Source organism: Pristis pectinata, chromosome 19, assembly GCF_009764475.1.
Source record: "Pristis pectinata isolate sPriPec2 chromosome 19, sPriPec2.1.pri, whole genome shotgun sequence".
Taxonomy (NCBI): Eukaryota; Metazoa; Chordata; class Chondrichthyes; order Rhinopristiformes; family Pristidae; genus Pristis; species Pristis pectinata.
In genome coordinates, this window is record NC_067423.1 from 43,652,531 (window position 1) to 43,679,547 (window position 27,017).

Here is a 27,017-nt window from a genome sequence, read left to right on the forward strand (position 1 = left end):
AGCAGCGTAACAGAGGATTCTCTGATCTACGGGCTGTTCCCGGGGACACACACAGAGACGGACGTCAACTGCTGCTGGAAGGTCATCAACTCGGTGAAAGACGCCCTTTGGTCTGCCCGAAACTTGTTGGTCTCCCAGCACCGCGAGATGTCCGTAGGGGAATGCTGCCGGCTGGCACATTCCAGGCTGCAGGAGTACGTGCTGAGGGACGCACTGAAGCTGGGTGCAGCCAGCGCGAGGGCTCGGTGGGGAAGGACTACAGTTTAGGGTTGTTCTGCCACAGGAGGAGGGGCTGGGTCAGGCGAGGAAGCCGCTCAAATGTTGTAAATATGGGATTGGGGTGTCACCCCAGGGAGCCACACGTGTGGCATCGGTGCTGTGTGTTTTTTTATATATATAAAAAAAGTAACACTAAGAATTGAACTGTACACGAATGTAAAGGTTTGAACAGTTTTTATTATTGTATATAGTTTCTTTTATTATGAATAAAGTTTATTTTGAATAAAAAAAATCTTATATCAAATCTCCCCTCAGCCTCCACTGCTCTAGAGAAAACAGCCCCAGCTTGTCCAACCTCTCCTCACAGTACATAGCACTTCCCTTCACATTTTCTGCTCCAAGGAAAACATTTCCTGGTGTCTCTAAGTAGCTCACCCTTGATACTATTCTGATTGATCTCTGCACTTTCTCTACAACCTGATATTCTTCCTAAAGTATCATGTACTGCTCTAACTGGGACCTAACCAGTAAATCTGTTGATTGTAAGATTTCTTTATTAGTCACACGTACATCGAAACACAGTGAAATGCATCTTTTGCGTAGAATGTTCTGGGGGCAGCCCGCAAGTGTCGCCACACTTCCGGCACCAACATAGCATGCCCACAACTTCCTAACCCGTACGTCTTTGGAATGTGGGAGGAAACCTGAGCACCCGGAGGAAACCCACGCAGACACACGGGGAGAACGTACGAACTACTTAAAGACAGTGGCCAGAATTGAACCCGGGTCACTGGCGCTGTAATGGCGTTACGCTAACCGCCACACTACTGTGCCTGCCTTTGGGGGGAAAACAAGTGTCTCATTTGCTAAAATGAAATCCTTAATAGTTACAATCAAACATTTAAAGGGGAGAGGCTCCTGTTGTATTAAATGGTGTGTTTTACATTACCCACTACAGCGTCCAAGGACAACTGGACACAGAGGCTGAATCTATGCGACTGACCCAGCAGGAGCTGCTGCTGGCCAGTGAGACCACCTATATGCCTGACAACAACACTGCCGCGTCCCAAAAAGCTAACAGGAACCTCCTTCAGAAGGCTGGCTATCTGAATATTCGAAAGTATGGCCACTGTATTTTTATTCTGTAAACTTGATCGTTATGTGCAGATGTCTGTGTTCATATGCGCCATTTCAAAAGGCAGAATATCTGTGGCTAGCTCAGCTGGCCTGCTGGTTCATGCTTTTCTGATCTCACAGTTCCTGTCTGCTGTTGAATGATGGAGTTTGTGAGTTAGTGAAAGGGCGGGGAGGGGGTGGGGAGAGTATCTGAGAGTTGATCCGTTCTTGCTGACAGTAAACAGATGATTCTAGGGGGAACAGAGACAGCCCGACTGGTCTGGTCTCTGAAAAACAGGCCTTGCCTTTTGTGGCTATGGGTACTGGGAGCATGGATGCCTTGTGGTACTGTGTTGGACGGCTGGAACTAGTGCTGGACAGTGAACTGGGGCTAATCTGAGAGCTTGGACGTGCTGAGAGATATCAAAGACCATCAGCCAGTGAGAGCAGGAATGCTGTCATCACTGTACCCTAAAGCGAGGTGAGGGAGGGGGTGTAGTGAGTGTAGGGCAGGCACAAATTCAGCTCCCCTGTCAGCAGTAAGTCCGATTTCATGGAGAAGTGGCAAATGTGGGATCTGAATGTTTAAATATAACACGAGACAGTATCTGTGGATTTCATATGGCAGGCTTCACTCCCGAGTCATCCCGGGGCCTGTGGAATTGGAGCTGAGGCCGAGGCTGGGAAATATCCAGAGTGGTGCCCCGCGGCCAGCTGGTGCCCTTGCTCCCTCCCCACGGGGAACCCTAGTCATTCCTTGGGCCACAGGTCACTCGTCCCCACTGCTCCTTCACAGCCTCAGCTCTGAAGCCCCGATGTGGCCAACTTTAGTTGTGCTCCAGTCAGGATCTAAAACTGTAAAAGAATGAACGGCGTCTCCGGAGGTGGGGATTGTGGGGTAGGCACATACCCTGTATGGGGATCACTAAGCAGGGTCCCACAACCGTTTGAACTCCTCCTCCGGTTGGGAGTGGGCTGTTCAGCACAGGGTTAACTTGCCCGGCGGGAATCTCGCAGACACTGGGTTGACTCGGGTGTCAAGCCTGGAACTGATTTCTTCCTACCTTCATCCTCCTTTTGTCCAGTCTCATCCCCAGCCTGCGACAGCTCCCAGCTCCTGGTCCCCTGTATCCATTTTCACCAGGGGCGTCCCACCCCGTATACCCTTGGGCCACAGCAGGATGACGTGAGGGTTCTGTTGTTGTTCTCCACCAGACCCCCTCCACCATCGCCCTACTTCACCTGGCTGAACTGGCTGTCACATTGAACACCCCCCCCACCCCCCACCCCCCAGCACCACTCCCCACCTCCAAAACAGGGGTGTGGTTATGGAAACCCTCGAGTCCAAGTTGTGCCTGCCTCTTGTGGGATGTGTGGGGCAGAGTTCTTTAGGTCTCCTCCCTCACCCCTTTTTCCATTACATGGGTGACTGTGTTAGAAACTAAACTGGAAACACTGAGCAGGTCAGACTCCTGCTGTGTGATGACCTTCCTGCTCTTATATTCTGCTCCCCTGTAAAGTAAAGGCATGTATCCCAAACGCCGCCTTCACCACCTTGGGGGATCCTTGGACATAAACACGAAGGCCCTCTCTTCCTCAGTAATCCCATTCATGGTATATGTCCTGCCCTTGCTTGTCATCCCAAAGAGTTATCACTTCACAATTTTCAGGATTAAATTCCACTTGCCTTGCCCTGCCCAACGTTCCTGCTGAACAGAGTCACACTGCAGCCTAAGACTACCCTTCTCTCCGTCACCACCACCAAATTTCATGTCATCAGCAAACCTACCGACCCCATGTTCCTTTCTCTCTCTCCTTTTGATCCATCCAGGATCTCTCACCCCCCCTCTTCTTTTTTCCCCCCAAACACTCCCCCACCCCCCCCCCCCAACCCACATAACCCAGTTTAATTCCCCTCCCCCTTCTGGCTTCATCTGTCTATAACCCCACACTTGACGTTCTTATGTTCATGTCCAAATCGTTAGTGTAACTGGCAAACAGTAAAGGTCCCAGCAATGATTCCTGTGGTACACTGCCAGTCACAGGCTTCCAATCGCAAAAGCAATCCTCCACCACCACCCCCTGTCTCCTATTTCCAAGATAACTTTGGATCCAATTTGCCAACTTGTCTCAGCTCCCATGGGCTCTGACCTTTTGGACCAGCCCTCCATGTGAGACGTTGTCAAGGGCCACACTGAAGTCTGTGTAGTCCTTTTTGCTCTGCACCATCGTTGTTTTCCTTGCGTAATTGCCCTAGTGTTTCACCCTTTACAGACCCAATGTTGCTCTTTCCTCTTATCTTCTTCCCCTGAGAGTCATGGAGCAACACAGTGGCGCAGCGGGTAGGGCCGCTGCCTCACAGCGCCAGAGACCCGGGTTCAATCCCGACCTCGGGTGCTGTCTGCGTGGAGTTTGCACGTTCTGCCTGTGACCGCATGGGTTTCCCCCAAGTGCTCTGGTTTCTTCCCACATCCCAAAGACGTGGGTTGATAGGTTAATCGACCACTGAAAGTTGTCCCTACTGTGTGGGTGAGGGGTAGAATCTGGGGGAGTTGATGGGAATGTGGGGAGAATAAAATGGGATTATTGTAAATGGGTGTAATATTGATGGTCAGCACAGACTCGGTGGGCTGAAGGGCCTGTTAATGTGCTGATACTCTCTATGAGAGTCATACGACACAGAAACAGGCCCTTCAGCCCACTGATTTGTAGTTGTATTTCTTGTGTAGCCATTACCCTGTTCGGTTGTATTTCCTGTGAAGACATTACGCTGTTCGGTTGTATTTCCTGTGAAGACATTACCCTGTTCACCATCTCTCCACCTTCACCCATTCTTGCCTCCGTCTGCTGAGAAGTTGTTCAATTGGAAACACCTTCCCGTTCTGATGGAAGGCCGTTGATCTGAAATGTTGACAATGTTTCCCGTGCTCTTTCTGTTTTCTTTATTTTGAACGTTATTTGGTCGCAGTAATTCGGGACTAATTTCATCTCCTTGTCACTTTTTGTGCTAGTAAAACTGGCCTGGTGTCTACATCCTGGGAGAGGCTGTACTTTTTTACCCAAGGAGGGAACCTAATGTGTCAGCCACGCGGGGCTGTGGCCGGTGGACTCATCTTGGATCTGGACAATTGCTCCGTGATGGCAGTAGACTGTGAAGACAGAAGATACTGTTTTCAGATCACATCACCTTCAGGGAAAATGTACGTCCCGCCACAAACTATCCATTTGACACCTCGCGCTAAAGTATTTTACTGCTTGATTTCTCATCCATTTGTTCTCATTTCTGAATGTTTGTACTTTGATGTAAATTGCAGTTCCCCATTTGCATTACTTAGGTTCAATACTCACTATGTTGTGTCAGGAAGAGAGTTGTGGTGTTTAGTTATTGATTAAATAGTTCACCGTTGTTTTAGATGGGGAATCCAGGGAGTGTTAGAGATGAATTGTGGACAATTCCAGTGCAGTTGAAACTTTGCAAATTTGGAGGTTTCTAAATGACAGTCATTTTCTTTTTTCTCCATTGCTGATTTAAAAGTTCAGTACATTGTGCTGTCAATACAAATCTGAATTCTTGGCCTGCTTTTAAACCTAAGTTTTCTATATATAAACTGTATATTTAGATTAAACTTCAGCTGTAAACTGCTCAGTTGCATTTCCTGTGTAGCATGACCCTGTTTGGTTGTATTTGCTGTGTAACCATTACCCTGTTTGCTTGTATTGCTTGGTTTCGGGCCGAGACCCTTCATCGGGACTGGAAAGGAAGAGGGCAGAAGCCAGAATAAGAAGGTGGGGGGGAGGGGGAGGAACACACGCAGGCAGGGGACAGGTGAGTCCAGGTGAGGGGGGAAGGTGGGTGGGTGGGGGAGGGGGGGAGAAGATGTAATAAGCTGAGAGGTGACAGGTAGAAGAGGCAAAGGGCTAAAGAAAGAGGAGGAATCCGGTCGGAGAGGGCAGTGGACCATGGAATAAAGGTTGGGGGAGGGGAGGAGCGGAGATGGGCAGGTCATCAAGGCAGGGGAAGGGAGCCACAGGAATAAAAGAAGGTGGGGGGGGCAGGGGGGAAGAAGAAGGAAAAGGAGGGGGGGGGGTTACCAGAAGTTGGAGAAATCGATGTTGATGCTGTCAGGTTGGAGACTCCCAAGGCAGAATATGAGGTGTTGTTCCTCCAACCTGCGCCTGGCCTCAACGTGGCAGTAGAGGAGGCCCCCCACTTCAATTCCACATCCCACTCCCACACTGACATGGCCTTCCACGGCCTCCTCTACTGCCACGTTGAGGCCAGGCGCAGGTTGGAGGAACAACACCTCATATTCCGCCTTGGGAGTCTCCAACCTGACGGCCTCGACATTGATTTCTCCAACTTCCGGTAACCCCTCCCCTTCGTTTTCTTCCCTCCCCCCCCCCCCCACTCCTCTGTCTTCCCTTATTCCTGTAGCTCCCTTCCCCCTGCCTTGATGACCTGCCCATCTCCTCTCCTCCCCTCCCCCAACCTTTATTCCACGGTCCACTGCCTTCTCCAACCGGATTCCTCCCTCTTCAGCCCTTGTCCTCTTCTACCTGTCACCTCTCAGCTTCTTACATCTTCTCCCCCCCTCCCCCACCCACCTACCTTCCCCCCTCACCTGGACTCACCCGTCCCCTGCCTGCGTGTGCTTCTCCCCACCACCGCCCCCCCGCCCCCACCTTCTTATTCTCGCTTCTGCCCTCTTCCTTTCCAGTCCCGATGAGGGGTCTCGGCCCGAAATGTCGACTGTTTATTTCCCTCCATAGATGCTGCCTGACCCGCTGAGTTCCTCCAGCACTTATTGTGTATTGCTCCAGAGTTTGTAGATATAATTACTGTCCTATCCCCATTGCTGGTTATGAACAACCTACAAATACGAGCATCAGATCAGTCATTACAGGTGTATTTTAGTCATGTCTCCCACACTACTGAACATTGTACTCCAGGTAAGACTTTGTAGCATCCTCTAATCATGGTGCATAAACCAAACCTCAGCTGGACGAGGCGAGTTGCATTTTAGAGTCAAAGGAAAGCAGGACAATAGGTGATAATGTAGTGCGAATCTCAATGTGTTTAAAATTGAACTGTTCACTATCGGAGCTAACTGTTTATATGTCAATGGTTGTATTTTAGGAACATTATCCTACAAGCAGAAGGCAAGCAGGAGTATGAAGAGGTATCAAACTAAATTATATTCTGAAAGTTTTCTTTAGGCTATTTTCCTTAAAAATTGACACAATTTTGTTTTTATTCATTATTTTCATAGTGGATTTGCACAATCAATAATATATCCAGGCAGATCTACCTCACCGACAACCCAGAGGTAACTTACTTTGTTGTATTAATGTTCCTGTATTTTGTTTTAAAACGTTCGAGGTTGATGGATTAACAAACAAATACCTTTGCATTGCTAGGCAATTGCAATTAGGCTGAACCAGACAGCAGTGCAAGCAGTGACACCGATGTCCACGTTTCAGAAGAAACATGAAAGTTTTCGTCCGAAGCGGTAAGAGGTGATGGGCACCACGCTGGCTCACACTTGCACTCCTGCAATGCACAGCATCCTTCTAACAACATGATGGGCTAGATCGTGCAGACTATTGTCAGTGGTTCTAAGCTATGGAAACTGATATAAATCCAGGACTCTGGCACCCGTGCTGTAGCACAGAAGTCCTGAGCTTTCTGATAGATTCAGACGGCTGACTGCCTGTGCTTCACTGCTGAACTCCCCATGGATAGAGCCCTGACCTACTGGGATTCCCCAGCGATATCCTGAGGAATCGTCTCTCAGATCCTGTAGGATCCCAATGACTGTTGGGCACGTTCTCAGGAGGAACAGTGGAAGATGTTACTTTTTTAATATATTGCTGGACTTTTAAATTTTTAAATAGTTACACGTTTTACATGCCTTTACTTAAATTCTAATATAAAAATATAAAATAGTTATCTTTTACATATTACTTACTTTAGCTTAATAGCTTTTGAATATACTTGAATGTCTTCTCCCGTCCCACTGCCTGTACCCCTGTGGCTGGACTCTGGGTTCAGAGGGCCAAGACAACAGGCCCTCTGCATCCAGACATAGTAACCGTGGGTGGGAGGGTTGACCTGACCCTGGCCCGTCCAGTCGCTGCATTATCATTGAGGAGCTGGCAATCCGTCTCCCTCAGTTTTGTGACTTTAGGGAAATGCTCGATCTCTGTGGCATCTAATGAGAAAACATCCCAGAGGTTCATCATTCTTTATTCAGAACTGAGTTTCCTCTGATACAGAATAAAGCTACAAGAATATCTGTAGTTGTATTAAATTCCAAAGCATCTCCCATTGATAGTGTGTTGAGTGTTAGAAGATGTCAGACCTGTTTGGAAGGTTCTTTTAGAGGGTGGTGTAAATGTTTGAAGAACTTGCATTACTGAATGTTATAAAGGGATTTCACACAACAACAAGAACATGGAACATAGAACAGTACAGCATAGGACAGGCCCTTCGGCCCACAATGTTGTGCCGACATAGCTATTCCCTCCTACCTACAGAATGCCCATATCCCTCTATTTTCCTCTCATTCATGTGCCCATCTAAATCCCTCTTAAAAGCCCCCAATGAGTTTGCCTCCACCACCCTATCAGGCAACGCATTCCAGGCACCCACCACTCTCTCAGTAAAAAGAAACTTATCCCTCACATCTCTTCTGAACCTACCCCCTCCCACCTTAAATGCATGCCCTCTGGTATGGGATCGCTCAATAACGGGAAAAAGATATTGCTTGTCCACCCTATCTATGCCCCTCATAATTTTATGCACTTCCAACAGATCACCCCTCAGCGTCTGCCGCTCCAGAGAAAAGAGCCCAAGTTTGTCCAGCCTCTCCTGATAGCACATGCCCTCTAATCCAGGCAGCATCCTGGGAAAACTCCTCTGCACCCTCTCTGAAGCTTCGACATCCTTCCTATAGTGAGGTGAACAGAATTGCACGCAATACTCTAAATGCAGCCTAACCAGAGTTCTATAGAGATGCATCATAACTTCTTGACTCCTGTACTCAATACCTTGATTAATGAAAGCAAGCATTCCATGAACCTTCTTAACCACCCTATCTACTTGTGTGGCCACTTTCAATGAGGCATGGACCTGCACCCCAAGGTCTCTCTGCTCTTCAACACTGTTAAGGGTCTTGCCCTAAAGAGTGTACCGCCACTTGACACTCCCAACTTATGATAGGAGAAGACCGTTAAGGATGATGGTGGACCTGGAATGGTAGATGTTTGAACTTGACCTGTACTACATAAACTAGAACACTATTGCTTAACCCATGATGCAGTCAGTGAACTGTCTGACCTTCTCTGCACAGTCATCACTGCTCTGAACTCTTTATCTTGAAGTATTCTCAACCAGCTTTACGTTACTCCCCTGTGCTCCCTTCACTTCCCGGTCTCTGACAGTCCACCTCCATAACGTGCAGTGTCTCTGTGCTTAACTGCAGTTCTGAACGTTTTACTTCAGAGAAAGCATGGAGAATATGGAAGGAGTCTGCCATGGGTGCACTATCCTGGACTCTGCCCAATTTAAGAAGTCAGTTACTGAAACGGGAGAACTTGGGAAAAAAAAATAGCCTAGTGGCCTTGCCACATTTGAGGTTGGAATGCATACTTAGAAATCCAATCACATTACTCATTTTATTCCAGTGTTGTACATCAGACACTTATTTTTTTTTCCTTGAGTGAAATTTGAGATTGACCATTTTTGGGTGGGTTTGCATCAGTCCAGGATTTGGACTGGGCACGTCCTGCCATGAGTCAAACTTTTGGAGCTGTTGGTGAAGGAAACACAGCAATCAACACAATGGATGACATCCTGTTCAATGCAACCTTCCTTTTGGAGCAATGACCTCGGAGCATGTTGCCCCGGGCACTCCCGTCACTGAGCTCTCCTGAGACACCATGGTTCTCCTAGTGGAGGGCTACACTAGGATGCCTGCTGGGTATATCAGGTAAACCTTCAGCCCACCCCCGTCACCCCTCTCCACTAATAGAACATACAACATAGAAAACCTACAGCACAATTCAGGACCTTCAGCCCACAAAGCTGTGCCGGACATGTCCCTACCTTAGGCTTACCCATAGCCCTCTATTTCAGTCAGCTCCATGTACCTATCCAGTCTCTTGAAAGACCCTATCGTATCCGCCTCCACCACCGTTGCCGGCAGCCCATTCCACACACTCACCACTCTCTGAGTAAAAAACTTACCCCTGACATCTCCTCTATACCTACTCCCCAGCACCTTAAACCTGTGTCCTGTTGTGGCAACCATTTCAGCCCTGGGGAAAAGCCTCTGACTATCCACACGATCAATGCCTCTCATCATCTTATACACCTCTATCAGGTCCCCCCTCACCCTCCGTCGCTCCAAGGAGAAAAGGCCGAGTTCCCTCAACCTGCTTTCATAAGGCATGCTCCGCCTCCCAGGCAGCATCCTTGTAAATCTCCTCTGCACCCTCTCTATGGCTTCCACATCCTTCCTGTAGTGAGGCGACCAGAACTGAGCACAGTACTCCAAGTGGGGTCTGACCAGGGACCTATATAGCTGCAACGATACCCCTCGGCTCCTAAATTCAATTCAGCCCACCCTGTCACCCCTCTCCACTGATCTTCAGCCCACCCCCGCCCACTGATCTTCAGCCCACCCCCGCCCACTGATCTTCAGCCCACCCCCGTCACCCCTGCCCACTGATCTTCAGCCCACCCCCACTAAGGCTCATTTGCTTCCCCTGACCTTTCCTTGCCTCTGGAATGTTTGATTGCTTGCCCGATGTTTAGTCCTGGATGAACAGAAGTTTTCTCCGGCTAAACATTGGGAAGACCAAAGCCAGTTTCATCAGTCCTGTCAAAACTCTGTCCCCTTCCGCTCTCGGTAAGTGTGAGACGTCTGCTGCCCATCTGACGTTCCCCAGGACCTGTCCTCCCACGAGCCTCCTGCTTGCGAACAATGCAACGACCTTGATTCTGAAATATTCACCCTTGTCTACAAGTTCTTGCCATGGTCTCCCCCCAGTTTGTCTCTGGACTCCACTCTATGAGACAGCTTTTCCACTTCTAACCTCCCGTTCAACCCCAGATTTAATTCCTCTACCATTGGTAACCACCGCTTCATCTTTCAAAGCTCCAAACTGGACTTCCTTCCCTAAGTCACTTCACTTTCCTGCCTTTAAGACATTCCTCTTTGAGCAACTTGTTGTGGCCAGCTCCTCTGTCAGGCTCCCCTGGGTCACCTCATTATTTTAACACTGTATACAGATAACAGTTGGTGCTGTCAGTATATTCTTGTATTCAAGAGCTGGTGAATTAATTCTAGAATCATGTTCATGGGGAGCATAGTTTGAAGAGCTGAAATCATAGTCGTTTAAACCTTTAAACCAGGCTCGATACGAGGAATATGAAATGATACCACTCACCATACACCTGCAGTTCTTACTGGACAGAATCTGCACAGATGTCGAGCTATAAGTGGCCTCAGTGGAGCATATCTCCTCTCCAGTTCCTGCACTGGGTACAGCTGTGTCCGACCGTCTAAGCACATCTATTTTGTCTGTTCGTTCTTCCTTGTCTCTTACTGGGTGACCAGATAGCAAGCGTAATAAACTGGGCTCTTGCCTGGGGGTAGGGGTGGGGGGCAGGTTGTTGGGGGGAGAGGGTAGTGGTTGGGGTGGTGGGGGCAAGGTTGGCCCTGGTGAACAAGGAATGCTGGTGAGAGCAGGATGGGTGTTGTGTGGGAGGGGTATGGTTGTGCACGTAACAATGTGGCTAAGTTGTTTCCCTTGGTGGGTGAGTCCAGGACAAGAGGGCACAGTCTTAGAATTAGAGGGTACCCATTTAGAATGGAAATGAGAAATTTCTTAAGCCAGAGGGTTGTGGATTTATGGAATTCATTGGCATGTACAACTGTGGAGGCCTGATCATTGGGGGTGTTTAAGGAGGAGGTTGATAGGTATCTCATTAGTCAGGGTATCAAGGGATATGGGGAAAAAGCTAGGAATTGGGGCTAGATGGGAGAATAGTTTAGCTCACGGTGAAATGGCGGAGCAGACTCGACGGGCCGAATGGCCTACTTCTGCTCCCTTGTCTTGTGATCTTGTGAAAATGCAAGCAGAACTTGTCATCACATTCAATGCATGGAACACCTAAATACTAAGGCCAGGTTCCTGCCAGTGTCCCTGTGATCCTCCCCTATATTTCACCTGCTGCCTCCCACACCCTTTGCTTCATGTGGTTGAGAGGTTGGTTGTTTCAAGGACAGGAAGGGTCTCTGGGATTGTAACTTGCCGTGCAGAAGGGATTGCTGTTGTGCGCTAGTCCACTGTTTTATGTGGATTGCAGGGCTGAGAGCGGAGGTGCAGAAGCCGCCAGCAGTGAGAAGGTTTTGACGGACCTCCCGGAATCAGCAGACCCGCTCATCGTTCCTGGAACGCCGATTCAGTTTGACCTGTGTCCAGCAAGCGAAGAGGGCGACCAGAATCAGTCTGTTGGCAGGTGCGTGAAAGCGGCGAGAGACAAGTCAGAGAGCTTCTTAATCGAAGGAAATGTGTCGGTGTAATTTAACTGGTTAACTATCTTTCAGACGCACAAACCCATTTGGAGAATCAGACCCTGACACAGATACTACTTCAGAGGGTAAGCAACATCTTAGATGAATGGTTATTGGTAATTGCCACAGGAAATAACTGTACTAAAGGGGGAAGATGAACGTTGATAATTAGAGAGCTCTGTGCCTGCCACATCTGTGTCTGTAGTCACCTCCCACACATTCTTTCTGAGGTGTAACAAGTGGAAGGCAGGAAAACCAGGCCCATTCACATTTCCCCATCTACTGCAAGCACAGCTCAAACGACTCTCTGACGGCTAGTCCCTGGGCAGACGTGAAACAACAGGTCTTTGACCCGAGGTGATGGATCTGTCCCTGTCCACAGACACTCCCTGACCTGCTGATTACTGCCTGCATTTTCTGTTTCCGGTTAAAAAGACGTGAGCAAGATGAGCCTTAAATAAAAAACTCTTCCTGGTACAGTAGAGTCCTGGGTACAGAGTAGTCCTTCAGGGGGCCTGCCCTGAAGGTGGCAACATGCTCTAGGTGTCTCAGGGGAGAGTGGGAACCGGGGTCCCAGCGAGTCTGTGGGGAGTGTGGGAACCGGGGTCCCAGTGAGTCTGTGGGGAGTGTGGGAACAGGGGTCCCAGTGAGTCTGTGGGGAGTGTGGGAACCGGGGTCCCAGTGAGTCTGTGGGGAGTGTGGGAACCGGGGTCCCAGTGAGTCTGGTGGGAGTGTGGGAACCCGGGGTCCCAATGACTCCCAGAAGTATCGGGAGACATTACCTGGTAAGCCTGACTGAACCATCAGAATTTACTCCACTGCAGATGCTTGAAATCCAAAAGAAAAGCAAAATATGCAAGAAATATGATCCAGAGAGCAAAATATAGTTAACATTCTCAGGTCCTTGGTGTTGGGTTAGAACTGATGAAGGTCACAGGTCTGAAACAGTTCTCTCTGCCGGATCTGCTGAGTATTCCCAGCATTTTCTCCTTTTAATCCATTCATTGTGTGAAGATCCCCAGGTACACGGGAACAGGATTATGGAGCTTAAAAGCAACCTATACACTTTCTTCACAGATCAGCTTCTGCGCCGAGTGTTTACCGTGAGATTTTTGGGCTCCATAGAAACGAGAACTGACCAGGACAATGAAGTGATCTATGAAACGATGAGGCAGGTTTTGGCTGCAAGGGCAATCCACAATGTCTTCCGTATGACCGAATTTCAAATGGTGGTCAGCTCCAGGAAGCTGAGGCAAGTACGGTGTGGCATTCAGCTTTTAATTGCGTACTCTCTCCCTGCCCAGGAACCAGAGTAGAACATTTGCTAACCTTTATTTTATTTTAGCTGTATGATACAGACATGCATTGTGTGCAAAGTATAATAATTTTTGGATTCACTTTTGCTCTCAAAGATGAAGTTTAAAATAAAACTAGTTTTAATTTTTAGTACTTAAGCTATCAGCAACACATGAATTGTCCAGGAGTATCAGCTGGAGACTGCGACAGGGACGTTATGAACGGATTATTTCCCATTACCCATCTTGCGGCTGGTGCCCTGTTCAGTACACGACCAAAGTCATACAGTCACACAGCACCGAGACAGGCCCTTTGGCCCAACCGATCTCTGCTAGCCATCAAGGCCCCTTCAAAGCTAATCCTGTCAAAATATACCCCGGAGGTATCTACTGGATTTAACACCTTGCAGTCAGTGTTGGTTTAACAGGACCAAACAGCCAAGGCCCCAGTTACATAGTTGTTTGCAATTTCAGTTACTCTGAATATGTAGTCGTTTGAGGGCAAACACCACAGACTACAGACCCCCCCAACACCGGTCGGTTAACACTGCTCGATGTGGTGGCAGTATCCAGTAGGATGGTTGGGGGATTGTGGGTCACATTACAGATGAACCCCTTAAACCCGGGATAATCAGAGGGTTTATCTCAGGGTAGAGACAGACGGCGGGTCTTATCGCGGGGGTGGGGGGCAGGCGGGGGTAGAGAGAGACAGACAGCGGGTCTTATCGCGGGGGTGGGGGGTGGGCGGGGGGAGAGAGAGACAGACGGTGGGTCTTATCGCGGGGTGGGGGGCGGGCGGGGGTAGAGAGAGACAGACGGTGGGTCTTATCGCGGCGGTGGGGGGGCGGGCGGGGGTAGAGAGAGACAGATGGCGGGTCTTACAGCGGAGGTGGGGGGCGGGCGGGGGTAGAGAGAGACAGACAGTGGGTCTTATCGCAGGGGTGGGGGGCGGGCGGGCGGGGGCAGAGCGAGACAGACAACAGGTCTTATCGCGAGGGTGGGGGGCGGGCGGGGGTAGAGAGAGACAGACGGCGGATCGGATCGGACCCCACCAATAGGCTACCCCGATGTAAAACAACAGACCCGTCCCCACTGGTACCGTACCCCAGTGTTACAGAGTGACACACCCGTCCCCACCAATACTGTACCCCGGTATGAGACAGTGACAGACCCGTCCCTACTGGTACCGTATCCCGATGTAATGTGTCACCACCGAGGGACAGACTGTGGTCCTACAACATCAGGGGTGTACAGTGTCACCATCCAGGGACAGACTGTGGTCCTACAACAGCGGGGGTGTACAGTGTGACCCAGGGACAGACTGTGGTCCTACAACAGCAGGAGTGTATAGTGTCACCCAGTGACAGACTTTGGTCCTACAACAGCAGGGGTGTACAGCGTCACCCAGGGACAGACTGTGGTCCTACAACAGCAGGGGTGTACAGCGTCACCCAGGGACAGACTGTGGTCCTACAACAGCAGGGGTGTACAGCGTCACCCAGGGACAGACTGTGGTCCTACAACAGCAGGTGTGTACAGTGTGACCCAGTGACAGACTGTGGTCCTACAACAGCAGGGCGTGTACAGTGTCACCCAGGGACAGACTGTGGTGCTACAACAGCAGGCGTGTACAGTGTGCCCCAGGGATAGACTGTGGTCCTACAACAGCAGGGGTGTACAGTGTGACCCAGGGACAGACTGTGGTGCTACAACAGCAGGGGTGTACAGTGTCACCCAGGGACAAATTGTGGTCCTACAACAGCAGGGGTGTACAGTGTGACCCAGGGACAGACTGTGGTCCTACAACATCAGGGGTGTACAGTGTCACCCAGGGGCAGACTGCCGTCCTACAACAGCAGGGGTCTACAGTGTGACCCAGGGGCAGACTGCCGTCCTACAACAGCAGGGGTCTACAGTGTGACCCAGGGGCAGACTGCCGTCCTACAACAGCAGGGGTCTACAGTGTGACCCAGGGGCAGACTGCCGTCCTACAACAGCAGGGGTCTACAGTGTGACCCAGGGGCAGACTGCCGTCCTACAACAGCAGGGGTCTACAGTGTGACCCAGGGGCAGACTGCCGTCCTACAACAGCAGGGGTCTACAGTGTGACCCAGGGGCAGACTGCCGTCCTACAACAGCAGGGGTCTACAGTGTGACCCAGGGGCAGACTGCCGTCCTACAACAGCAGGGCGTGCAGTGATTTAAAGCATTTTATCTCAATCATTCAAATGTCAGGAATTCCTGGAGAAACATAGAATAGGTGAGAGGTGGACCGATGTGTGCTGAAATGGTCTCCTTTTGTGGGACTTTTGCTGTTTACTTATTCTTGAAATGTTCTCCGGGGTCGGCACACCAAGGAGCGCACATGTTAACCCTTTTATTGCCAGTTGTTCAGCCATCACTGCATTCCCCTTCAAAGGAGCTTGAAGAGCTGCCATGCTTCGGTGCGGGGAGCCAGTGCGGTTTTACTCTGATGCTCTGCTGTTCAGTGTCTGTGCAAGTTCCTCATGTCACTTGCAGAGAACATTTACTGAGTGGCCTCCCATGGCTCAGAGCTGTCGCTGTGGACACTTGTTTCACAGAAACCTTGTGACAAAGTCAGTCAGAGGACTGTTTGTGCATCTATGTGTGTAAAGGAATCCAAGGCAAGGGAACAGTCCTTGCTTCCATCTTCCGTGGTCCAGCTCGAGGCCGGCTTGTGAGATGGTTGATGTCTTCAGCGAAACGGTGAATGACTTGCTCTCCACGTCCAGCTTCTCTTTCACCTTGAACAGGCCGACCCGTGACTCCATCTGCAGTCTTCTGAAGAGATTGGTGGATCTCTCGAAACCCTCTGCTTCACACAGGCATGATGTGTGTTACTATCAGACAGTGGCTGTTCCACCCTCTGCCCTGACTGAGTGCTGAGGCCTTCAAATAACACTGGAGGGAATGCGGTGGATGAACTTAATCTCGGACGAACACGTACATTAAAAAGGGAATTGTACTTTTGTGTGGATGTTTGTGGAGTCCATGCCTGTGGAGGCTCGTGCTCTGCAGAAATGACTCTCGGATTTGTTCGTTCACACCCTGCTAGATGAGGCGTTTACTCACAACTTTCTCTGATAAATGTTGACATGTTTATTTGAAAGAACTTGTGGACAACACATGCTGGATTGAACACTTCTCATTTGATCTTGATTTTTTTTTTCTCAAATTTGTCATCTGATGAACAATGTGTAGTCGAAAGCAAGTGAAACTTGGTGTTTTGTGCAGACTTGAATGCTAATTTTAAGATACCTCTATTAGTCACACGCACATCGAAGCACACAGTGAAATGCATCTTTTTGCGTGGAGCGTTCTGCGGGAACGGTCCACGCAAAAATTTTATAGAAAAAGTTTTAATTGAGAACAGAGGAAAACAGTGTAATGATCGTCAAGCACAATTTACTGTAAGTAGATTAATTATTCTGTTTGATTACAGGTTCGTTGATCCACACACTCAGAATACCAAGATAAGTGTGAGTAACAATTCTGTTGTTTTATCTTCTGTGATCATTGTTTCACCTGGTTTTGTATGCTCCTGCTCTGTCTCCAGTTCAAAATGGTTCACAACGCCTCTTGTATTGTCTTCAAATCATGGGATTTGAACCCTAACCTTTTCAATGCAAGTACAAAACAATGATGTACCCTGGGTTGGATGGTACAAGGTTCCATTCCCAGCGGGGTGTGTGACGTTTGTATTATGGCATCTGTTTTCCAGATCCCCCTCAGTGAGGTGCCCCTGTGTGCTACTCATCAGGATAACAAGAGGTTAATTGGCTTTGTGGCACGGACTCCTGACTCGGGCTCGGAGATCAAGGCATCGCTCAGCTGCTGCATCTTTGAAACAAATGACGATGGAAATGAGGTAACTCAGCTGCTGACCCCCGAGGAGTGCGTCTAACCACGCTGCCCCAGTTGTCAGGGCTGACTCTGTGCCTTTCCCACCCGATTTCTCCCCCCAATGCCCTCTGATTCCCTTCCTGCCTAAAGTCTACCGACTTCAGACTTGAAAGTATCCAGTGAGTGAGTATCCGTATCCCAGTGAGAATTCCCAGTTCTACAGTCCCACGTGTGATGACGTTCCCCCTCATCCCAGCTCCATGTCCTGAACCCATGAATCCTGACAATCCCCGTGGCCTCAGTGGGATCACCTAAGCTCTGGTGACCATGGACTCAGCCTCCTCTGCATCTCCCCAAAGACCTGACCCCCTCACCCCAGGACTCTGTGCTGCACTGACTCCAAGACCAGTGTGTCCTGCTCTCGGCAGCGAGACCCCATCTCCACGGCACTGCAGGTGGAATCCCACCACAGGCCGGGACAGTTTCAGCAGGACCTCACTGTGTGGCACTGCAGATCACTGACAGTCACAGGCAACGTTTCTCATTTCCCTGGCTGTACCAGTGCGTTCACTGTGTAGTCACAGGAGCCAGCACCACTTGGGCTGACTGGAGGCTGTGTTACACATTGAACCACGTCTGTCTGCACACATTCTCTACCCCTGTCTCTGTTACGGTCGCAAAGGCAGTGAGAGTAGGGTGTGGATAAGGAGACAAGACACCATGATGTCCCAGCTGTGGACATCCATTCATCACATTAATCTTGGGAATTAGTTAAAACCCTTCACAATCATGCTGGCCAGCTTTATGATGTGTGTGTATGTCTGAGGTGATCTGAGCACTAGAGTCATGGTCATACAGCACAGAAACAAGGCCCTTCAGCCCAACTGGTCCATGCTGACCAAGATGCCCCATCCAAGCCAGTCCCATTTGGCCCATAACCTTCTGAACCTTTCCTGTCCACGTACATGTCCAAGTACCTTTTAAACGTTGTTCATGTACCTGCCTCACCCACTTCCTCAGCAACTCGTTCCACATACACACCACCCTTTGTGTGTAAAACAAAAAGTTGCCCCTCAAGTTCCTATTAAATCTCTCCCGTCTCACCTTAAACCTGTGCCCTCCAGTTCTTGATTCCCCAACCCTGGGAAAAAGACTGAGTGCATTCACCCTATCTCTGCCCCTCACGATTTTATACACCTCTATAAGATCACCTCTCAGTCTCCTACGCACCAATGAAAAAAGTCCCAACCTGTCCAACCTCTCCCTATAATTTGGTCCCTCAAGTCCTGGCAAAGTCCTTGTAGATCTTTCCAGTTTAATAACATCTTTCCTATAGCAGGGCGACCAAAACTGAACACAGTACTCCAAGTGCGGCCTCACCAGCGTCCTGTACAACTGCACCATGACATCCCAACTTTTATACTCAATGAAGGCCAGCGTGCCAATAGCGTTCTTCACCACCCTGTCTACCTGTGACTCCACTTTCAGGGAACCATGTACCTGTACTCCAAGGTCCCTCTGTTGTATAACACTCCCCAGGGCCCTGCCATTCACTGTGAAAGTCCGACCTGGATTTGACATCCCAAAATGCAACACCTTATCCGAATTAAACTCCATTTGCCGTTCCTCGGCCCACTTCCCCAGCTGATCAAGATCCCTCTGTAAACCCCGATAACCATCCTCACTGTCAATGACACCACCTATTTAGTGTCACCTGCAAACTTACTGACCCTGCCCTGTACGTTCTCGTCCAAATCGTTGACATAGATGGCAAACAACAATGGGCCCAGCACCGGGCCCTGGGGAACACCACTAGTCACGGGCCTCCAGTCCGAGAAACAACCTTCCACCATCGTCCTCTGCCTCCTGCCATCAAGCCAATTGTGTATCCAATTAACCAGCTCTCCCGGGATCCCATGCGATCTAACCTCCCAGAGCAGCCCCCTATGTGGAACCTTATCAAAGGCCTCACTGAAGTCCATTATAGACCACGTCTATCGCCCTGCCCGCATTGACCTTCTTGGTTACTTCTTCAAAAAACTCAATTATGTTTGTAAGACATGATCTTCCACACACAAAGCCATGCTGACTACCCCTAATCAACCCATGTCTTTCCAAATGCTTGTATATCTTATCCCTCAGAATCCCCTCCAGTAACTTACCTCCCACAGGTGTGAGACTTGCTGGTCTATAGTCCCCAGATTTTTTTTTGCAGCCCTTAGAACAGAACATAGAAAACCTACAGCACAATTCAGGCCCTTCAGCCCACAAAGCTGTGCCAAACATGTCCCTACCTTAGAAATTACTAGGCTTACCCATAGCCCTCTATTTTACTCAGCTCCATGTACCTATCTAACAGACTCTTGAAAGACCCTATCGTATCCGCCTCCACCACCATTGCCGGCAGCTGATTTCACACACTCACCACTCCCTGAGTAAAAAACTGACCCCTGACATCTCCTCTATATCTACTCCCCAGCACCTTAAACCTGTGTCCTCTTGTGGCCACCAATTCAGCCCTGGGGAAAAGCCTCTATCTACCCTATCAATACCTCTCATCATCTTATGCACCTCTATAAGGTCCCCCCTCATCCTCCGTCTCTCCAAGGAGAAAAGGCCGAGTTCCCTCAACCTGCTTTCATAAGGCATGCTCCGCATCCCAGGCAGCATCCTTGTAAATCTCCTCTGCACCCTCTCTATGGCTTCCACATCCTTCCTGTAGTGAGGCGACCAGAACTGAGCACCGTACTCCAAGTGGGGTCTGACCAGGGTCCTATATAGCTGCAACAATACCTCTCGGCTCCTAAATTCAATTCCCTGATTGAAGGAGAATACACCATATGCCTTCTTAACCACAGAGTCAAACTGTGCAGCCGCTTTGAGTGTCCTATGCTTTGAGCATGCCTTCTTAAATAAAGGCACGACATTAGCCTCTGGCACTTCACCTGTGGCGGGCGGTGATGCAGATACCTCAGCCAGGGCTCCTACGATTTCTTCTCTAGGTTCCCGCAGTGTTCTTGGAGATACCCAGAGATTTATCTACCTTCAGATGTTTTAAGACTTCCAATACCTTCTCTCCTGTAATGTGGACTATCCCCATTTAACTTTCCCTATTTCTGAAACCTTCATGTCTTTCTCCATGGTAATTGGGTTATCTGTCTGTTATCCGGCAGATATGTTCTGTTATCGATCTCGGAAGGAGAATTACTCAGGCAGAAAAGGTGAGTGTTAAACTCATCCTTAATATTGCAATGTTACCAAGCATTCCATATGTATAAATACATTGAAGTACGAATGAGTTTTACTTCACAAACTATTACACCAAGGCCAGGTAGGCTTCAGTTGGCGGATAAATATTGTTTCCCAGACAGCCACAAGTTTTGGTGCATGTCAGGAAATTCTGGGTTCCCTTGGGAACAGGTGCTGAACTCCAAGGTACTGATCAGCAATCTGTTAACTGCCGTCCCGTGCTGGACTCTGTCCAGTGGTGGCCCGTCCTGCGATGAGGGGTCCTGCTGCAGTTTCCCAGTGCTACTGGCAGATCTGCCCAGTTACACCTGCTTGTTCAATGACTCCATTAGTTTCAATGGAGACAAACAGAGGCATGTTCATGTCATTTCCAGTTTTAGGGATTAAAACACTTTAGAATCATCGGACCAAGTGCTGGGAAATGGGCTTTGTGTGGATGGGTATGCTGGTCGGCATGGACATGATGAGCTGAAGGGCCTGTTTCTGTGCCTTGTGACTCCAAATGAATTAATTTAAATGCTTTACCTGTTCACTGATCTTGGTTTAACCATTTGAATGTATATCCAGCGTCGGGCACTGCTGTGGGATCCCAAGCCACAACATGGCACTGGGCAGGACTGGTCACTCAGCGTTGCAGGGTGCCGAATCTTCAGGGTGGGGGGGGAGAGCATTGCAATATTGATTTGGAGGTTAGAGAGGGATGGGTTCAGGATGGAAGGGGAAGACCATCAGCAGGAAACATCCCTGCTCCTGTCTCATCAGATCAGAGTTGAACCCCCTCCTTCACACCAAGACAGTACCTCTGCACAGCTGCTAGCCCCCCCCCCCCCCCCCCCCTCAATAGGACCGAATGGCATTCAGTTCTTTAATACAGAAACAATTCTGTTTTAGGATCCAGAAGCTTTGGCTGCACTCATGAAGTCAACAGAACTCAGTGCTGATGGGAGATTCCTTCTGCTCGGTCAGACGGACAAAGACGGAAGTGACGCTTGTTTGGAATCGGAGGCCTAGACATGTTCAGCACCGCAGCATCTCACTCGCTAACGGCATCTTTCCTCCTCCGCTCTCACTTCCCTCGAACTGCACACTGGTGAAGCTATGGGCAAACTTTCCTTTCACTGGGAGAGAAAGAACCAGTGTTTATCATTGTACTTGTAATTCGGGGTAAATTAGGGCTAATTTACACAATCAAACTTACAAGCAAAAAGGCTTCATTCAGGAACTCTCAGTAATATTTTTAAAGCAGTCTTACACCAGGCAGGTGACAAAGCTTTGAGGAATCCCAGCATTTTATAGTAAACGTAGAAGAAAGATTTGTATTTATGATCTCTTTCAAAACCTCAGACATTCCCAACGTGCTTTCTACTTATTCACATTGCAGTGTGGCTACATGTACTGCAAACATTTCAAACTTGCAGTAGATAAATTAACTAAGTTATCCCAAAAGTATCTGAGATATTTAGCTAAGTATTTCACCATAGTGTGCGTGTATATGGAGGGTTTTCGCAGGATAGCAGTTGATGATGAAGCTGGAATACTGAGCTGGTGTGACACAAGTATCTTTTGTTAGATGTCTCCCTGGTTGTTAAACATTGACAAGTCCTTCCATGTGTGGAAAGTGATCTTTCACATCTGCATTCCCACATTTAACCACTTGCGTGCTAACAGGTTAGCGAGATTTCGGTCGTACAAAGGGTAACAAAGATAAGGGGGGTGGGGGTGGGTGGGAGAGAGTTATATGGGACCTTGGTGAGACTGGATCTGGAATACTGTACATTGCTGGTCTCTTTAATGTGCTAGAAACAGTTGAAAGAACGGTTTCTCCAACAGGCAACATTGGAAGGAAAGGTTGGGCTTCTGTCGGTAAGGGTGAGTTAAAATCCTGAGGCTCTTGCCAAGGTGGACGTGGAGACACCTCTGCTGTGGGAGGAGCTAGACAAGGCCAAACAGAAAAAGGGTTGTCAATTTATGACAGATGAGGTAATTTTTTTTTGACTATTGGTAGTTTTTGGTTAGTTTAAATGGGAGGTGGGAGCAGGCTTTCTGAATATTTTTAAGGCAGGTAATCGATAAGCAGGCAGATGCGAATGTGTTAGATTGACCGCTGGAAGGTAGTGGTGTGGTACGTGAGTCCTGATGTCTCCCTGCCTCCTCCCTCTGGGAACACACACCAGCATTCACTCCCTGCAGTACAAGGCAACAGCAGCACTTTCTTTACACTGTTCTTTGCTTCATTCCTTCCAAACATAACAGGAAAGGAGTGGATTGCTTGTATACATTTACACAGTGAGCTGCTTTAATGGAACAAGAAGATAACCAACACCCATGCATGCACTCTGCACCCGTTTCAACACTTCAGAGACAAGCATGTGCTCAGGCCTGGCTTTCAACACATCACAGGGAGTGCTACAGTGCCAGAACTGCTATGTTTAGGATGTGATTTGAGGACCAGTTTTCAAGAATTGACTTTTCTTCCAAGTGACAGTAACTGCCACAGGGGCAGCAGGTGAGTGGATACCACCACCTGCAGGTTCCCTCCAGGCTGCATACCGTCCTGACTCAGAAATATCATTGTTATTGCTGCTGGCTCTAAATCCTGGCAGTCCCTCCCAGCACTGTAGGAGCAGCAGCACCATGACTGCAGCCGACCAGGGCAGCTCACCACCACCATCCAGGGATGAGCAGTAAATGCCGGCCTTGCCTGCAACATCCCCAAAATGGATTAAAAAATAACCTTAATGGTTTTCACTGGGTGTCTTGTTCATTCAAACTGGTTTACACCCCCAGGAGAACAACCAGACACACTGTGGGAACTTAACTCCAACTGCCACTAAAACTCAACATTGTTCAAATTAAATTTTTATCAATTTAAGCTCTGATTTTCCAGTTAAACTCTGTTCCCTTTGGAGCCAGGGATGAGGGGTAAGCGAGGTGCACAAAACCGTGGACACTCAGAAGAGGAAACGGGAAGGATTGCCTCAGTGAAAAGGTGGCACCCCGGGGACATTTACTCCCATCACTTGGGAGACGAAGGATGATTTCACCCCCGAACCCAGGAGGCAGAAAGTCTCCCCACCTGAAGAGCCGAGACAGACCCACGGGTGGAAGGTGGGAGCAGGCTGTGGGTCTGCCCCTGTGCCGGGTCTGTGATGAACAGTGGAACTACATTCAGACGTGACATCGAATTGTAAACAACTGACACTGAGGGGTTACCAAGTTGTGAGGTTTTATTTTGATAAAAGCTACCCAGGGAACCCTCAAATTTCTTCTAATGTAATCTCTGTAACAATGCAAAGTAGTTTGACATTCTGGTTGTTTTGCTTTTTGTGGATAATAAACATTAAATACAGTCTGGCAACTAAACAGTGGCATGGAAATTATTACTAACATTGTTAGATGTATGACAGTATGTTTCCTAATTGTTATCCAATCAGGGGGTCTAATAAAATAAATCAGAACAACATGTAACCCGTGACACATTGTCAGACCACCAGAACATGTTTACTTAGGATGTCAAGTTGAAGGACAGTTAACATCCGATCCGAAGCACAAACATAATGCATCGCACACACGCCTCAGCCCTTCACCCCACTGCTCCACCATTGAGGCCAGCGCTGCCAACATTCCCCCACCACCATGGTACTCTGGAATCGAGCAATCCGCTGTCACAGGGTCGTTCTGCCCACTGTGTTCATGCAGTGAGTACTCACAGGCCAACGGGTCCAGAGTTTAAATGATTCACAGTGGGTTGAGTCAAGACACCCCAGTGCCTTATCCCTTAATTCTGCTCTGAAGAACCGGTCAAGCTCCCTCAGCATCTTTCCTGTCAAGGTCTTTAAAGAAAAATGAAGCACTCCAGAGAATAGCCGTTCTCCTCAGTCACTCCCTGGACCACAGCCGTGCCCGGCTGCAGCTAACAGAGCCACTGCCTCACAGCTCCAACAGCCCAGGTTCAATCCTCACCTCCGGTGCTGTCTGTGTGGAGTTTGCACGTTTTCCCCATGACCCTGTGGGTTTCCTCCCACCACCCGCAGGTGTACTGATTGGTAGGTTAAATCGGCCGCTGTAAATTGCCCCTGGGTGTGTAGGGGGTGGGGTTGATGAGAATGTGGGGAGAATAAAATGGGATTAAATGTGAAGGGTGCCTGACGGTCAGCATGGGCTCCGCGCAGTGAAGGGCCCATTTCTGTACCGTACACCAACAGGTTGGAACTCTAGTCTGGCATCCTATGGTCCGGAACTCCCGTGGTCCGGAACATTTTGAATCTAGTACAGATCTGTACTAACTAATCCATTCTAACTCTTCTATCCAATTAAGATCTAAAATCAACCAAGATCTGTTCTACCTAATTCGCCCACCAGTGCAACTTGTGTGACCTCAGCTGACTGTTTCTGACCTTTGGGTTACTGACGGTTCAGGGGAACAGGACCCTCGCATTACCCACAGAGTGTCCTGTACTTACAGTTCTCCTGCACAGAGGAAGACAATCGGGGGCAGTTTCTGTGGTCCAGCACCAGTCAGGTCCCAAGGGTAGCAGGCTAAAGAGCTTCCACCTGTATAAGGCACGTGCCGAGGGACACAACGTTGTGTGCACTGAAACATTCACAAGGGTAAAGGTACAGCTGCACATTTAATGCTTTATTTTGAAATAAGTGAAACCTGTTTGAAACCGATCAGACTGCTTGGTCCAACATTTCTGAGTATTGCAAACTTGGTGCTGCCTGGCTGACAAGCATCAGAGCCCCGTTCTAGAACAGGCCACACACAATGAAAAAGCTGCGGTCAGCAGGCTTCTTCAGATACTTCGTGTGACACAAGAGGAGACAAGGGCCAAATATTTAGGAGCTACTTAAATGAGAACTCCTTTGAGCAGGAGTTAATTTTGTTCCACTTTGTATTTTGGGTATTGTTCTGTAAAATTCGGTCCCTGTGGGAAGGATTTCACTTCTATGTCAAAGTGGGGCAGCAGAATGCACGAGTGAAGCGACATGATCCAGTGCCAAGGCTGAAGTCCAATCTGGAATTGTAAATTAACACAAGGCTTGGAACAAAACAGTGGCCGTGTGATAGCACACAGCCCCCCCTAACCGTGCTGACTGGAGAGTTCCCAAACCGGACCAAACACTGACAGAATAACAAGTCTTTAACTAAACTGTATGCTCCACTTACAGTCTCAGCACCCATCATTCTGTAAGGTACAGTTCTACTAAACCACATCCATAATCCTTGCCGGTCAAAGCAATGGTGACCACCGCTCTATCTCACTACATGAACACAGTGGCACTCGGTTCAATTCACAAGACCAGGATCAAGCGTGATCACACAGACTGCACCTGGCAAAAGAGAATCCAATCGGGAAGTAGATGCGAGATGAATGGTGGCTTCTGTGAGTGAAACACAGTAACTGCTGGTTACTCTTCCCCACCCTTTACACCAGGGAAATGAGACAGTCGGACACTAGTGACCAGAGGCAAACTCTGACCAAGTTACAGGGCCGCCAATAACCCAGGCAAAGCTTCAAGGACAACAAACAAACCACATGGAAGTGTCAGCAGCCAAAATAAACACAGTGTGAGGCACAAAGGGGTGAGGGGAACACAGGAAGGTGCAGGTGGGAAGTACAGCGAGGTGAGAGTAGGTTCGCTTCGAACACGGCGCCCGCTTCACTTTGTGCTGGATTCTGACGGCAAATCATTCAGGTTATCGTTGCCCGATTTGGCGGTTTCATCTGAAGAAAGCAAATGACAAATTCTGATGAGGATTTGTAAATGATTGCTATCCAAAATTATAACACAGTGCACCAATTTTTTCCAATAGCCAAGTGTGCTGCACCACATCTGTCTCATCACTAATAGTCATAACTCTGGAAATGACAGGTCTCCACTTCCCCAAGCACAGAGGTTCGTCCGTGTGAACCTCCATCCCTAGGACAGTTCACAGAGCCACACAGATATTGGGGCAGCTGTCCAAAGCTGGAAAAGAAAGAGCTCCTCAAAGGCAACACGTCCCGGGGTAGGATTCTAGCTGGACACTGAGCAGCTGAAGGCACAGCCACCAGATTACATTCAGTGCTGAGCTACAATTGGAGGGACGGTGATCATGAGCCGGAGTTAGCTTGAAGGGGCCAGGAGTACAATGGGGCTGTCAAGTCTGGTGATAAGAAAGGAGTAGGAAAGGGGTTCAGGAAACGGGCTGGGCAGAGATGTCGGATGTTCTGGATTGGTGGGAGGGGGGGGGGCGTGGTGGTGGTCAGAAACTCTGGTCCAGTATACAACCTGGTTCAGTCTCCAGCCTGACAGAAGAGATGGAGTTGGTGGCGAGGAAACAGGATTGGCAGCGGGGATCTACTCATTCAGTACTGACAATTCAGGAGAGGGGTGGACGGGTGGAATTGGGTGTTGCCTGCGCAAGGTGTCATCACGGGAGAGTCTGTGGCTGAGAAATGACACATTGGGTGGCTTGTACAGTTGCGGTCTCAGCTCTGGAGACCGAACCTTGGGCGCTGTCTGTGTGGAGTTTGCACGTTCGCTCTGTGACTGCGTGGGTTTCCTCCGGGTGCTCCGGTTCCCCCCACCCCCTGACGACATGCGGGTTGGTGGGTTAATTGGCTGCCGTTGACTGGCCCAAGGGTGTAGGTGGTTGGGTTGGGAATTGGTGGGGAGTTAATGGGGATGAGAGAGAAAACAGGTG

General features: G+C 49.1%; 2 protein-coding genes across 3 annotated transcripts in view; one reads left to right on the forward strand and one right to left on the reverse strand.

Annotated features, from left to right (window-relative positions):
* appl2 (adaptor protein, phosphotyrosine interaction, PH domain and leucine zipper containing 2) overlaps positions 1–22,046 on the forward strand; it is a 64,508-nt gene extending 42,462 nt beyond the window's left edge. Inside the window, exons 9-20 of one of the 2 annotated variants that reach the window (XM_052033409.1) lie at positions 1,178–1,339; positions 4,347–4,535; positions 6,473–6,515; positions 6,606–6,662; positions 6,754–6,845; positions 11,711–11,863; positions 11,952–12,004; positions 12,996–13,170; positions 16,677–16,713; positions 16,956–17,102; positions 20,251–20,298; positions 21,218–22,046. In XM_052033409.1, coding sequence (XP_051889369.1) covers positions 1,178–1,339; positions 4,347–4,535; positions 6,473–6,515; positions 6,606–6,662; positions 6,754–6,845; positions 11,711–11,863; positions 11,952–12,004; positions 12,996–13,170; positions 16,677–16,713; positions 16,956–17,102; positions 20,251–20,298; positions 21,218–21,337 — 1,276 coding nt within the window. In that variant the 3' untranslated portion in view covers positions 21,338–22,046. The remainder of the gene's footprint in view (positions 1–1,177; positions 1,340–4,346; positions 4,536–6,472; positions 6,516–6,605; positions 6,663–6,753; positions 6,846–11,710; positions 11,864–11,951; positions 12,005–12,995; positions 13,171–16,676; positions 16,714–16,955; positions 17,103–20,250; positions 20,299–21,217) is intronic. The other variant, XM_052033407.1, reaches the window with a different exon arrangement.
* Positions 22,047–25,907: 3,861 nt separating this feature from the next.
* The window catches only part of washc4 (WASH complex subunit 4), a 55,294-nt gene continuing 54,184 nt past the window's right edge, over positions 25,908–27,017 (reverse strand). The window contains exon 33 of the mRNA XM_052033404.1: positions 25,908–26,055. Coding sequence (XP_051889364.1) covers positions 25,991–26,055 — 65 coding nt within the window. The 3' untranslated portion in view covers positions 25,908–25,990. The remainder of the gene's footprint in view (positions 26,056–27,017) is intronic.